Source organism: Aquarana catesbeiana, linkage group LG07 (genome assembly GCF_042186555.1).
Source record: "Aquarana catesbeiana isolate 2022-GZ linkage group LG07, ASM4218655v1, whole genome shotgun sequence".
Lineage (NCBI taxonomy): Eukaryota > Metazoa > Chordata > Amphibia > Anura > Ranidae > Aquarana > Aquarana catesbeiana.
In genome coordinates, this window is record NC_133330.1 from 11,965,214 (window position 1) to 11,979,935 (window position 14,722).

At 48.4% G+C, this 14,722-nt stretch overlaps 1 protein-coding gene across 4 annotated transcripts in view; it reads right to left on the reverse strand.

The window, feature by feature from the left end:
• CACNA2D2 (calcium voltage-gated channel auxiliary subunit alpha2delta 2) overlaps nucleotides 1-14,722 on the reverse strand; it is a 339,422-nt gene that overhangs the window by 108,466 nt on the left and 216,234 nt on the right. For all 4 annotated transcript variants that reach the window (XM_073591600.1, XM_073591599.1, XM_073591598.1 and 1 more), the window contains exon 4: nucleotides 10,071-10,130. In XM_073591600.1, coding sequence (XP_073447701.1) covers nucleotides 10,071-10,130 — 60 coding nt within the window. The remainder of the gene's footprint in view (nucleotides 1-10,070; nucleotides 10,131-14,722) is intronic.

Here is a 14,722-nt window from a genome sequence, read left to right on the forward strand (position 1 = left end):
GGGCGCCCCGTGCCCGCCATCTTCCACCGACCGCCGCGCAGCAATCAGAATGATTAGGAGGCACCATGTTGGGGTGCAATCAGTGACCAGGACAGACGGAGGGGGGGAGGGGATCAGCGGCTCGTGTCACACATTAGACCTCTCTGCCATCTGTCTGCGACGGGCATTGATGGAAGGCCAGAACTCATTGGCATTATGATCGGGTGGGGGAGGGGGGGGGGCACTGGACATCTGGAGAGAGCGGCAATCAGTACTGGAGAGGAGGGCGCGGCGGCCGGCCAAGTCAGCTATGAAACGACTGCTCGGATAATGCCGCACACCGCCAACGCCGCGGCTCAGGTGATACCGCCGAGCGTCATTTGGTGGCAACAAAACCTTTATTATCTCAGTAAATTCTGACGGTGGATGAACAGGGATCAGCTAAAAAGTCAGCCCCGAAAAAAAGCTGCCCACACACTGAAGAATGCAGGGGGAAGAAACAAGAGATTTCTAATCAAATGTTCCTTCAAACAATACGATCCCCTTTAGGTTGACCATACACCATACAATCTAATTGCACAATCTCCTTTAGGCTGACCATACACCATACAATCTGATTGCACAATCTCCTTTAGAATTACTACCAAGTACATAGATACATACTGTCCTGGATTTGCAGGGACAGTGCAGAATTTTTTCCGCCTGTCCTACCAATGCCATGTCCCGGGATCACAGCTTCAACATTTATTTGAGTTATTGCACAGTAACTAAAGAAAGCATATTTAGAGGCAGCAGCAACCGTAAAGTGGGCACGATGGGTGGTCCCTGCACATTTGGAGGCGGGGTCTGGGGGGGGGGGGGAATTGGATATGATCATAGGCGTTGGTCCTGGAGCATAATGTTGGTAGGTAAGATGTGGAACTTTCATGACAGGACAGACAGGACCAACCGTAAATTGGCCATGATGGGTGCTTACCGCATATTTAGAGGCGGGGTCTGGGTGGGTCCAACCATAAAGTACGCATAAAGGGTGGTCCCTACATATTTAGAGGAGAGGTCTGGACAGGACCCAACAGTAAAGTGGGCATGATGGGAGGTTACCGCATATTTTTGAGGCGGGGTCTGGGTGGGACCAACCATAAAGTGGGCATGATTGGGGGGGGGGATGGTCCCTGCATATTTAGAGGTGGGGTCTGGGTGGGATTTGGGCATGACCATGGGCACGGGTCCTGGAGCTTAATGTGGGTAGGCAAGAAGTGGAGCCTTCATGACAGGACAGACAGGACCAACCGTAAAGTGGCCATGATGGGTGGTTACCGCATATTTAGAGGCGGGGTCTGGGTGGGTCCAACCATAAAGTAGGCATAAAGGGTGGTCCCTGCATATTTAGAGGAGAGGTCTGGACAGGATCAACAGAAAAGTGGGCATGATGGTTGGTCTTTGCATATTTAGAGGCGGGGTCTGGGCAGGACCAACAGTAATGTGGGCATGCTGGGTGGTCTTTGCATATGTAGAGGCAGGGTTTGGGCAGGACCAACAGTAATGTGGGCATGATGGGTGGTCCCTGCATATTTAGAGGTGGGCTGGGATTTGGGCACAACCATGGACATGGGTCCTGGAGCATAATGTTGGTAAGTAAGAAGTGAAACCTTCATGACAGTGTAGATAAACCCAACCATAAAGTGGCCATAATGGGTGGTTGCTGCATATTTAGAGGTGGGGTCTGGGTGGAACCAAACATAAAGTAGGCATGATGGGTGGTCCCTGCATTTTGGAGGCACGGTCTGGACAGGATCACACAGTAAAGTGGGCATCATGAGTGGTTACTGCATATTTAGAGGTGTGGTCTGGGCAAGAGCAACCATAAAGTGGGAATGATTGGTAGTTACTGCATTCTTAGAGGAGAGGTCTGTGTGGGAATTAGGCATGACCGTGGGCATGGGTCCTGGAGCATAATATTGATAAGTAAGATGTGGAACCTTCATGACAGGATAGGTAGGAGCAACCGTAAAGTGGGCATGCTGGGTAGACCCTGCCTTTAACTAGGCAGGAGCGGCCATAAAGTGGGCATGACGGGTGGTTCCTGCACATTTAGAGGCAGGGTCTGGGTGGGAATTGGGCATTACTATGGGCGTGTGTCCTGGAGCATAATGTTGGTAAGATGTGGAACCTTCATGACAGGATAGATAGGACCAACCGTAAAGTGGTCATGATGGGTGGTTGCTGCATACAGTAATTAGAGGCGAGGTCTGGGTGGGACCAACCATGATGTAGGCATGAAGGGTGGTCCCTGCATTTTGAAGGTGAGTCTGGGCAGGACCAACTGTAAAGTGGGCATGATGGGTGGTCTCTACATATTTAGAGGTGGGGTCTATCCTGGAGCAACTGCAAAGTGGGCATGATGGGTGATCCTTGCATATTTAGAGGTGGGTCGTAAAGTGGGCATGATGGGTGGCCCCTGCATGTTTAGAGGTGGTGTTTGGGCACAACCATGTGGTGTTGTTTGGGCACAACCATGCACGTGGGTCCTGGAGCAAAATGTTGGTAGGTAAGATGTGGAGCCATCATGACAGCATAGATAAGGCCAACCGTAAAGTAGCCATAATGGGTGCTTACTGGATATTTAAAGATGGCACCCATAATGCGGGCATGATGGTGGTTCCTGGCTCCTGGGCCCTGGAGCAAAATGTTGGTGGGCGAGAAGTGGAGCCTCCATGATAGGATACAGTATGCAATCCTCAGGTGGGTCGTCCTCCTTGTACACAGCTGTCATGAAATCTAAAGCAGGTTGTACAACCAGATTGTCTGTTTGGGTATGTTTTCATCAAGCATATATTTTGTGTCATTATTGTGGAGCTGATGTCACAATACTGACTCTTTTCTATATTTGTCATTATATTAAGTGTTGAGATTTGTAGATTAGCCACTAGAGGCAGCGTAGAGCCAACTATATAACTGCAGATAGATCAGCCACACAGGGGGTGTATTGTTTTCGGACGGCTCATACTTGAACCGCTAGGAGCTGTAAAATGCAGCCATTGTGTAGCACTGCAAAAAAAATAATTGTGTAGCTCCTGTGTGCAAAGATAATTATAATATATGCTTCAATTATTCTAATAATACAATATATACATTGTAGCAAGGTATTTGAAGAGGACCTGTACTGTGGAAGCTGTGCCCAATTTAGTTCATTTTCCTCTTTTGTTTGAACTTGATGGACATGTGTGGTTACTATGTAACTTGTAGGTAAAACACCTGTCATAGCCGGCACTGACCCTCCATTAGCCGGAGAGAGACTGCACACAGATAGATGATTACTCTCTAGATATAGCTGTAGGCGAGGCTGGAGTCGGGCGCACGTGTTGGCCTGCCATCCTGCCAGCTCTGGAAAATGATATTCTGGTATCAATCTGTAAAATAATCTGCCAGCCAGACTTATGTGTGTGTTTCAATAGAGAGTGCTTATTAAGCACTTTATGTTGACGAGCGGACGGCACACATTGGCAAATATAGCCTCATAATTAGGAAGAAAACTAATTGTCAGTAATTTATTGCGTCCACCAATAATCCATTGTTCTGAAAAGACATGCGTTTACCGAGTCCTGATTCGGCAGATCTTTAACTCTGTAGGAGCCAGATGAGAGCTGGTAACGGGCTCTGCTGAAGAGCGAAGTGGCCGAGACCCTCCCGAAAGCGAGATCACTGTAGTATCACGTTATGGAATCCACGTTAAGAGTTGTTTTAGGCCCATTTAAAACTGAGATTCAGCTTGGAATGGAGTCCAATAGGATGAATTGCCCACTGCCTTTTCATAACACCAGAAGACTCTGGTGCATAAGTCTCCCTGAACACAGTATTTTACCACAGACGCCAGTATTGGTGGTGAAGTTAGGTGGAGATGATAACTTACTACCCAAATCCACGGCAGACTCCAGTATTGGTGGTGAAGATAGACGTAGATGTAAACTTACCACTCAAGGCCATGGCAGACACCAGTATTGGTGGTCAGAATAAGTGGAGATAAGAACTCACCACCCAAGTCCATGGCAGACTCCAGTACTGGTGATAAGGATAGGTGAAGATTGTAACTTACCACCCAAGCCTATTGCAGACTCCAGTATTGGTTGTGAGGATAGGTAAAGTTTGAGAATTGCCACCCAAGTCCATGGCAGACTTCAGTATTTGTGGTGAGGATAGGTGGAGATGTGAACTTACCACTCAAGCCCATGGCAGACACCAGTATTGGTGGTCAGAATAAGTGGAGATAAGAATTTACTACCCAAGTCCAAGGCAGACTCCAGTATTGGTGGTGAGATAGGTGGAAATGAGATCTTACCACCCAAGTCCATGGCAGACTCCAGTATTGGGACCAAGAAGAAGTGGAGATAAGAACTCATCACCCAAGTCCATGGCAGACTCCAGTATTGGTGGTGAGGATAGGTGAAGATGGGAATATACCACCTAAGTCTATGAGTCACCAGTATTGTTGGCAGGGATAGGTAGAGATGAGAACTCACCACCCAAATCCATGGTACATTTCAGTATTGGTGGTGAGGATAGGTGGAGATGAGGACTTACCACCTAAGTCCATGACAGACTCCATTATTGGTGGTGAGGATAGGTGAAAATGAGAACTTAGCAGTCAAGTCCATGGCAGACACCAGTATTGGTAGTGAGGATAGGTAGAAATGATAACTTACTACCCAAGCCCATGGCAGGCTCCCGTATTAGTACTCAGAACACACGGAGATAAGAACTCAGTACCCAAGTCCAAGCAGACTCCAGTATTGGTGGTGAGGATAGGTGAAGATGGGAACATACCACCTAAGTCTATGGGTCACCAGTATTGTTGGCAGGGATAGGTAGAGATGAGAACTTACCACCCAAATCCATGGTAGACTCCAGTATTGGTGGTGAGGATAAGTGGAGATGATGACTTACTACCTAAGTCTATGACAGAATCCAGTTTTGGTGGTGACGATAGGTGGAGATGAGAACTTACCACCCAACTCCATGGTAGACTCCATTATTGGTGGTGTAGATTGGTGGAGATGAGGACTCACCATCCAACCTCATGGCAGACTCCATTATTAGTGGTGTAGTTTGGTGGAGATGAGGACTCACCACCCAAGTCCATGGCAGACTCCAGTATTGGTGGTTAGAAGAGGTGGAGATAGGAACTCACCAACCAAGTCCTTTTAAATTGTAAGCTCTAACAAGCAGGGCCCTCCGATTCCTCTTGTACCAAATTGTAATATAACTGTACTGGCCACCTTCATGTCTGTTAAGCGCTGTGCAAACTGTTGGCCCTGTATAATCCTGTATAATAATGATAATAATAAGTCCATGGCTGTCAGGGCTGGGCTCAGTCCTTCCTTCTCTGAGCTGGCAGCTCAGCTGTTGGCTAATTGCCAGCTCTCATCTCTCTCCACAGTTAACCAGCTGTTGTGGATCTGCCCTTAAGTCCCGCCTACTTAAAGATCTCCAGCTCACTTCATTCCTGCCTTCGCCTTGGTCACATTACAAGAAACCATCTCCTGCATTCCTGTTTAATGACTGGCTTTGCTGACATCCCTTCTGGCTCCTTATCCTGCTTGCTGTTCCTCTACTTGGATCCTTGACTTCTGGCCTGGCTGATTACCCAATCTGGTTATTGAATTCTGGCTTGGCTGACTACCCGATCCGGTTACTGGACTCTGGCTATGCTTTGACTACGATTACTCTATTTACCTTTTTATCTTTATTAATAAACAAGTGTGATTTTACTGTACTTCTGTCTCGGTCTGGTTCACGGTTTCTGACAATGGCAGACTCCAGTATTGGTGGAGAGGATAGGTGAGGATGGGAACTTACTACCCAAGTCCATGGCAGACACCAGTATTGTTGGCAGAGATAGGAAGAGATGGCAACTTAGCACACAAGCCCATCACAGACTCCAGCATTGGTGGTGAGGATAGGTGGAGATGGGATTTTAGCCCCCAATTCCATGGCAGACACCAGTATTGGTGGGGAGGATAGGTGGAAATGAGAATTTACCACCGAAGCTCATGGCAGACTCCAGTATTGGTACTCAGAATAGGTAGAGATAAGAAATCACCATTAAAGTCAATGGTAAACTCTAGTATTGTTTGCGGGGATAAGTGGAGGTATGAACTTACCACCCAAGCCCATAGCAGACTCCAGCATTGGTACTCAGAATAGGTAGACATAAGAACTCACCACCCAAGTCCATGGCAGACTCCAGCATTGGTACTCAGAATAGGTAGACATAAGAACTCACCACCCAAGCCCATAGCAGACTCCAGCATTGGTACTCAGAATAGGTAGACATAAGAACTCACCACCCAAGTCCATGGCAGACTCCAGCATTGGTACTCAGAATAGGTAGACATAAGAACTCACCACCCAAGCCCATAGCAGACTCCAGCATTGGTACTCAGAATAGGTAGACATAAGAACTCACCACCCAAGTCCATGGCAGACTCCAGAATTGTTGGCAGGGATAGGTGGACATGAGAAGTTAGCACCTCAGTCCAGGGCAGAAGAGAGTGATTCAGCCTGTTAATTCCCATCCATAACTGGGACATCAGGTTTGGGGCAAGTGACCTTTGCATTTTACAGCCTGAGCTGTAATTATAATGGGGGTCAATAGTCCTGGGATATCAGATAATAACTGCTGTAAATGAACAAAAGTGCTGCACAATTTACAGCATATTGTAATATGCAGCATTTAAAAACATGATCTGCGCATAAAGAGTGGAGCGGAGCATCTGCCGTACTGACATCAGACTGGGGCGTGAATCTTCAAGGAGCACCTGTCACCATACAATTCTCATGAGCTCACATTGCGAATATCTGCATATAAATGTCTACAAGAAAGTCCCATCTACAGCAAATGTCACCTCTGATCTCTGAATGCCCCCCCCCAGTGAGACGCAGGAAGTTGAATGCACATATTTTATGCGTCACTTTGTTTCCTCTAGATCCACCTCACCACAATCTTCCAGCAAGAGGTCCAATCTCCAGATCGCTGTGCACCTCCCGATTCTAGTTATGTCGGGGAGCCAACGCTGGGCAAGAGACAATCTGATCCAAATGACCTCATTCAGTTTCATTAGGGACGTCAGGAAGAGAGAGGAGGGGGAGAGGAGAAGAGAGGGGAGGAAAAGAACAAGAAAAGAGGAAAGGGAGAGGAGATGAAAGAGGAAAGGAAAAGAAGAGGAAAGACAGGAGAGGTAAAGGAAAGGAGAGAGAAGAAAAAAGAGAGGATCAGGGGAGAAGAAGATCAGGGGAGGAGAGGAAGAGAACAAAGATGTGTAAGACAGAGGACGAAGGAAAAGGAAGAGACAAGGAAGAGGGAAAGGAGAAGATGAGAGGAGTAGAAAAACTGATGAGGAAAGAAAGATAAGTGGAAAGGAGAGAAGAACAGATGGGAGAGGAAGAAAAGAGGTAAGAGAAGAGGTAAGGCAGAGGAGGGGCAGAGATGAGTAGATGAGAGTAAAGGAATAGAAGAAGAAAGTAATGAAAGAGAAGAGAAGAACATGAAATAAATAAATAAGAATAGATTTTGAAGAGGAGAGGTAGAGATGAGCAAAGGAAGGAAGTGTGAGAGGAGAGGAGAGGAGAGGAGAGGGGAAGGAACGTTGGTGAATGAAGAAGAGAGATGGAGAAGGACAGGAAGAGAAGAAGAGAGAGAGAGATGGGAGAGGAGAGGAAGACAAAAAAGAGAAATGGGAGAGGATAGGAACAGAAGAAGCGAGAGATGGGAGAGGAGAAAAAGAGGAGAGGAGAGAGATGGGAGAGGAGAGGAAGAGAAGAAGAAAGAGATGGGAGAGGAACGGAAGAGAAGAAGAGAGATGGGAGAGGAGAGGAAGAGAAGAAGAGGGAGATAGGAGAGGAAGTGAAGAATAGAGAATAGGGGAGGAGAGAAAGAGGAGAAGAGAGAATGGAGGAGGAGAGAAAGAGGAGAAGAGAGATGGGAAAAGAGGAGGAAAAGGGGGGGGGGGTGAAGAAGAGGAGAAGAGAGATGGAAGAGTAGAGGAAGAGAAGAAGAGAGAGATGGGAGAGGAGAGGAAGGGGAGAAAAGACATGGGAGAAGAGAGGAAGAGAGAATAGGGGAGGAGTGAAAGAGGAGAAGAGAGATGGGGAGGTGAGGAAGAGGAGAAGAGAGAGATGGAAGTGGAGAAAAAGAGAAGAAAAGAGTGACGGGAGAGGAGAGAAAGAGATGAAAGAGAAGAGGTAGAGAAGAAGAGAGGGATGGAAGAGGAGAGGAAGAGAAGAAGAGAGAGATGGGAGAGGAGAGAAGAGAGGAAGAGGAGAAGAGAGGAAGAGGAGAAGAGAGGAAGAGGAGAAGAGAGGAGAAGAGAGGAAGAGGAGAAGAGATGGATGGGAGAGGTGAGAAAGAAGAGAGAGATTCAAGAGGCGAGAAAGAGGGGAAGAGAGAAAGAGGAGAAGAGAGAAAGAGGAGAAGAGAGAAAGAGGAGAAGAGAGGAAGAGGAGAAGAGATGGATGGGAGAGGTGAGAAAGAAGAGAAAGCAGGGAAAAGAGAGATAGGATAGGTGAGGAAGAGGAGAAGAGAGATGGAAGAGTAGAGGAAGAGAAGAAGAGAGAGATGGGAGAGGAGAGGAAGGGGAGAAAAGACATGGGAGAAGAGAGGAAGAGAGAATAGGGGAGGAGTGAAAGAGGAGAAGAGAGATGGGGAGGTGAGGAAGAGGAGAAGAGAGAGATGGAAGTGGAGAAGAAGAGAAGAAAAGAGTGATGGGAGAGGAGAGAAAGAGATGAAAGAGAAGAGGTAGAGAAGAAGAGAGGGATGGAAGAGGAGAGGAAGAGAAGAAGAGAGAGATGGGAGAGGAGAGAAGAGAGGAAGAGGAGAAGAGAGGAAGAGGAGAAGAGAGGAAGAGGAGAAGAGAGGAAGAGGAGAAGAGATGGATGGGAGAGGTGAGAAAGAAGAGAGAGATTCAAGAGGCGAGAAAGAGGGGAAGAGAGAAAGAGGAGAAGAGAGAAAGAGGAGAAGAGAGGAAGAGGAGAAGAGAGGAAGAGGAGAAGAGAGGAAGAGGAGAAGAGATGGATGGGAGAGGTGAGAAAGAAGAGAAAGCAGGGAAAAGAGAGATAGGATAGGTGAGGAAGAGGAGAAGAGGTAGATCGGGGAGGTGAGGAAGAGGAGAGATGGGAGAGGAGAGGAAAGGAAGAGGAGATCAAAGGCAAAGGAAGAAAAGAGAAGGAAATAAAGAAAAAAGAAGCAGGAGAAGAAAAGAAAGGGGGGGGGGAGGATGAGAAGTGAGGAGAGGAAAAGGGTTTTATCTTCACATGTTGAAAGAGTTCTTTACTGTAAGAGCTGTAAAAAAACATGCATTACGCTTCTATGTGAATTGGTTCTAGCCGGCACGGTATATATTGTTACTACAAACAGCTGTATATACTTATAAAGACACATAATACAAATAAAGAAATATATAAAAGAAATAACACTCTACACTCGTCTTTGGGGATCAGGATGGGTTTTGTTTCCCCTGGAGCATGCTTTACAAGGATTGCTTGCCTTCCTCTGGATCAAAGGTGGATTTAAGGCTTTAAAAAGGCAAGGTGTGTCTTTTTCTTGAAAGTAGATGGGTAAGCGTCTTTTGTCTTCTATGAGTAAGCAGGAGACAGGGGCAAAAAGGAAGCAGGGGATACGAAGAGAATGAGTAGGAGAGGAACAGTCAGAAAGTGAAAGGGTGGGTGGGGGGGGGGGTGAATGGGGGCAATATAGAAGACGACAGAGGAGAGATGGGGAGACTTCGGATGGCCGTTGGGAGAGGAGAAGGAAGTTGGAGGATTCGGCACATTCAGCCTGAGGATAATGGTAGACCCGTTCAGACATATGCAAATTCGGCACAAATTGGACCGCAGTTGACTGTATTGTGAGGAGTGCTGACAGGAGACATCTCTGTACCAAATGATATATATAGCCTGTGCCAGATTTACTCCGATGAGATTCTGTGGGCGGGGGGGGGGCGGGGGGGGAGGCGGCGGTGGATCTTGCGGTGCGCAGACAGAGCGGCCCAATATGAGGCAAGGGAGGGAGGGCGGGGTGGCAGTGGAGGTGCACTTACCCTGATGTTATCCTGCCAACGGTGAGCTCTCTGGAACTCCTCCGCAGCGCGTGCCAGCCTCTGCAAGACAAGAGCCAAACAACATCATTAATAGCAACGCAATACGCCGAACAAGCCGCAACACGCCAGACCGTCTAAAAAAAAATCTTCTTTTTGGCCGCAAATGTCCTAATTTTTTATTTATTTATTTTTGCAGCCCTTGGCCAGTCAGAGAATTGAAAATACAAGAGGCCCCCAAACTACTCATTAAGCCTAATAGACCCTTATAATGCTTTACAGATGAGCGGCTTAGAAAATATTTAGTTGTTCTATTTATGAACAAATCAAGGTTTCAATTTAGCAAACTGCAACAATGTGATAACAGCAATTGCTGCATATTTAGAACTCCAGATTGTAGATGCGATATTGCTGCCACTGGCTCTACGCCTCCATAGAAGGAATTCTGCTCCTGTGGACTCATCCTGCAATAACAGACAATGTCTGATCAGGTCAGGAGTTCTCCAATCTATCCTCAGGCTTCACAAACGTTCTGCGGATCTCCTCTCTGGAACGCAGGAAAATCCAGCTGTTTACGTCAATCAAAGATTAGCACAACTGTGACTAGATATCCATCAGACATGTGGTACTGAGAAGTTCCCACATCCGGAGAGCCTGCAAACACCCAACAAAACCAGTTATGTCAAACCAACTGCTTCACTTAAGGTGTATGCCAGGGCATTAAATACATAACTGCAATTCGTGCACATTTCCTCGTGTTTGATTCCCTTATTGACCCCGCAAGTGGCAAAAAATACCCAATGAACTGCCAGAAATTCACTGAAGTCCTGTTGCAGGCTCACCACAATTTTGTGGACTGAAATGTTAAGAAACGGTGTCAGCCCTGCCCAGCTGCCTTTTGCTAAGCTGCATAATTCCTTTCTCTCTCCTTATCTAACCATACCATAGAGCAGGGTTTCTCAAACAGAGATCCATGGAAGCCCAGGGTTCCTCCAGAGGTTACTAGGGGATCCCTGAGGAATGAACAATTTCTGCCTCTGAGAAAAGTTTCCATTGACACTATTGACCCCTCACCTCAATGAGCCTTCCCTCCTCAACTCCATCAATGAGCCTTCCCTCCCCACCTTCATCAATGAGCCTTCCCCTCCCCACCTCCATCAATGAGCTTTCCCTCCCCACCTCCATCAATGAGACTTCCCTCGTCACATCCATCAATGAGCCCCCCACCTCCATCAATGAGCCTCCCCGCCTCCATCAATGAGCCTTCCTCCCCACCTCCATCAATGAGCCTCCCCACCTCCATCAATGATCCTCCCTTCCCACCTCCATCAATGATCCTCCCTTCCCACCTCCATCAATGATCCTCCCTTCCCACCTCCATCATTGAGCCTTCCCTCCCCACCCCCATCAATGAGCCTTCCCTCCCCACCTCCATCAATGAGCCTTCCCTCCCCACCTCCATCAATGAGCCTTCCCTCCTCCACCAATGAGCCTTCCCTCCCCACCTCCACCAATGAGTCTTCCCTCCCCACCTCCACGAATGAGTCTTCCCTCCCCACCTCCATCAATGAGTCTTCCCTCCCCACCTCCATCAATGAGTCTTCCCTCCCCACTTCCATTAATGAGCCTTTCCTCCACGCCTCCCCACTTCCATCTTTGAGCCTTCCCTCCCCACCTCCATCAATGAGTTCCCCACCACCATCATTGAGCCTTCCCCCCACTTCCATCAATAAGCCTTCCTTCCCCACCTCCATGAATGAGCCTTCCCTCCCCGTCTCCATCAATGAGCCTTCCCTCCCCGCCTCCATCAATGAGCGTTCCCTCTCCACCTCCATCAGTAAGCCTTCCCTCCCCCCCTCCACCAATGAGCCCCCCTCCCCCAATGAGCCTTCCCTCCCCACCTCCATCAATGAGCCTTCCCTCCCCACCTCCATCAATGAGCCTTGACTCCCCACCTCCATCAATGAGCCTTCCATCCTTACCTCCATCAATGAGTCTTCCCTCCCCACCTTCATCAATGAGTCTTCCCTCCCCACTTCCATCAATGAGCCTTTCCTCCACACCTCCATCAATGAGTCTCCCCACCTCCATCATTGAGCCTTCCCTCCCCACCTCCATCATTAAGCCTTCCCTCCTCAACTCCATCAATGAGCCTTCCCTCCCCACCTTCATCAACGAGCCTTCCCCTCCCCACCTCCATCAATGAGCTTTCCCTCCCCACCTCCATCAATGAGACTTCCCTCGTCACATCCATCAATGAGCCCCCCACCTCCATCAATGAGCCTCCCCGCCTCCATCAATGAGCTTTCCTCCCCACCTCCATCAATGAGCCTCCCCACCTCCATCAATGATCCTCCCTTCCCACCTCCATCAATGATCCTCCCTTCCCACCTCCATCATTGAGCTTTCCCTCCCCACCCCCATCAATGAGCCTTCCCTCCCCACCTCCATCAATGAGCCTTCCCTCCCCACCTCCATCAATGAGCCTCCCCCCCCCAACCTCCATCAATGAGCCTTCCCTCCTCCACCTCCATCAATGAGCCTTCCCTCCCCACCTCTATCAATGAGCCTTCCCTCCCCACCTCCATCAATGAGCCTTCCCTCCCCACCTCCATCAATGAGCCTTCCCTCCCCACCTCCATCAATGAGTCTTCCCTCCCCACCTCCATCAATGAGTCTTCCCTCCCCACTTCAATTAATGAGCCTTTCTTCCCCACCTCCATAAATGAGCCTCTCCTCCCCCAATGAGAATTCCCTCCCCACCTCCATCAATGAGCCTCCCCTCCCCCAATGAGCCTTTCCTCACCACCTCAATCAATGAGCCTCCCCTCCCCCAATGAGCCTTCCCTCCACCAATGAGCCCCCCCCCCCCCAATGAGCCTTCCCTCCCCACCTCCATCAATGAGTCTTCCCTCCCCACCTCCATCAATGAGCTTTCCCTCGCCACTTCCATTAATGAGCTTTTCCTCCACACCTCCATCAATGAGCTTCCCCACCTCCATCAATGAGCCTTCCCTCCCCACCTCTATCAATGAGCCTTCCCTCCCCACCTCCATCAATGAGCCTTCCCTCCCCACCTCAATCAATGAGCCTTTCCTCCCCACCTCCATCAATGAGCCTTCCCTCCCCACCTCCATCAATTAGCCTTTCCTCCCCACCTCCATCAATGAGCCTTGTCTCCCCACCTCCATCAATTAGCCTTCCCTCCCCACCTCCACCAATGAGTCTTCCCTCCCCACTTCCATTAATGAGCCTTTCCTGCACACCTCCATCAATGAGCCCCCCCCCCCACCTCCATCAATGAGCCTCCCCACATCCATCTGTGAGCCTTGGTCACCCATGACCCCATCGCCGGTTCTCCGGGTCATTCCTTAGACCACTTTTGGTCAGTCCTGATCACTGCAGACCGGGAACATCCTACAAGAGCTGCAGTTTTGGAAATGCTCTAGCCCAGTCGTGTAGACATCACAATTTGGTCCTTGTCAAAGGACCTTAAATCCTTAAACTTTCTCATTTTATTTTGCTTTCAGCACATCAACGTCAGGGACATGTTCACTTGCTCTCTCATAAATCCCACCCAGTTTCAGATGCCATCATCACGAGATATTTAATGTTAGTCACTTTATTTGTCAATGATCATAATGTTATTTGAGGTGTAGGGCTAATCAGTGTATGTATATATATAGGCCTTCAATGTGCGCTTTATAACTTGTGTGAGGCACAATGTCTCTGAATTTATTCCACGCAATTATGTCTGAGGTCTGCAGTCTTTGCTCACAGGCCAGTTTGTATTCTGGACACAAGGGGGCAGCAGAACACGGAGAAAAGTGGCCCTCCAAAGGTTTCCCTGTGACCCTGAGTAGGGTGGGACATCGATCTCACATGTCATATTGTATACATCACATTACAGACACAATTTCCACATTCAACAATTTTCTGATAAAGAAGCTGCCTGCCTCCGCCATTATTACATTGTGCTAGATTAACCATTCTCATGTTAGGAGAATAATGACAGCTGTCTGTCCTCTCCCGTTTCTGTACCAACCACCAAACCTGTCCTGTCTTTCTATACATCTACGCTCCTTTCTTTTCTCGCCTCCTAGTCATTTCTGTTTATTTTCTGTCTCGCTTCCTGCTTAGATATCTCATGTCTAGTGGTTGGCACGCTTGACATGCAGTGCTGTGGTCTGGTTTGTCTCATGTCTAGTGGTTGGCACTCTTCTCATGCATTGCTGCGGTCCAGGTTGTCTCATGCCTAGTGGTTGGCACTCTTCTCGTGCAGTGCTGCGGTCCAGGTTGTCTCATGTCTAGTGGTTGTCACTCTTCTCACGCAGTACTGTGATCCAGGTTGTCTCATGGCACTCTTCTCATGCAGTGCTATGGTTCATGTTATCTCATGTCTAGTGGTTGGTACTCTTCTCATGCAGTGCTGCGGTCAAGGTTGTCTCATGTCTAGTGGTTGGCACTCTTCTCATGCAGGACTGTAATCCAGGTTGTCTCATGGCACTCTTCTCATGCAGTGCTATGGTCCATGTTGTCTCATGTCTAGTGGTTGGCACTCTTCTCATGCAGTGCTGTAGTCCTGGTTGTCTCATGTCTAGTGGTTGGCACTCTTCTCGTGCAGTGCTGTCTCATGTCTAGTGGTTGGCACTCTT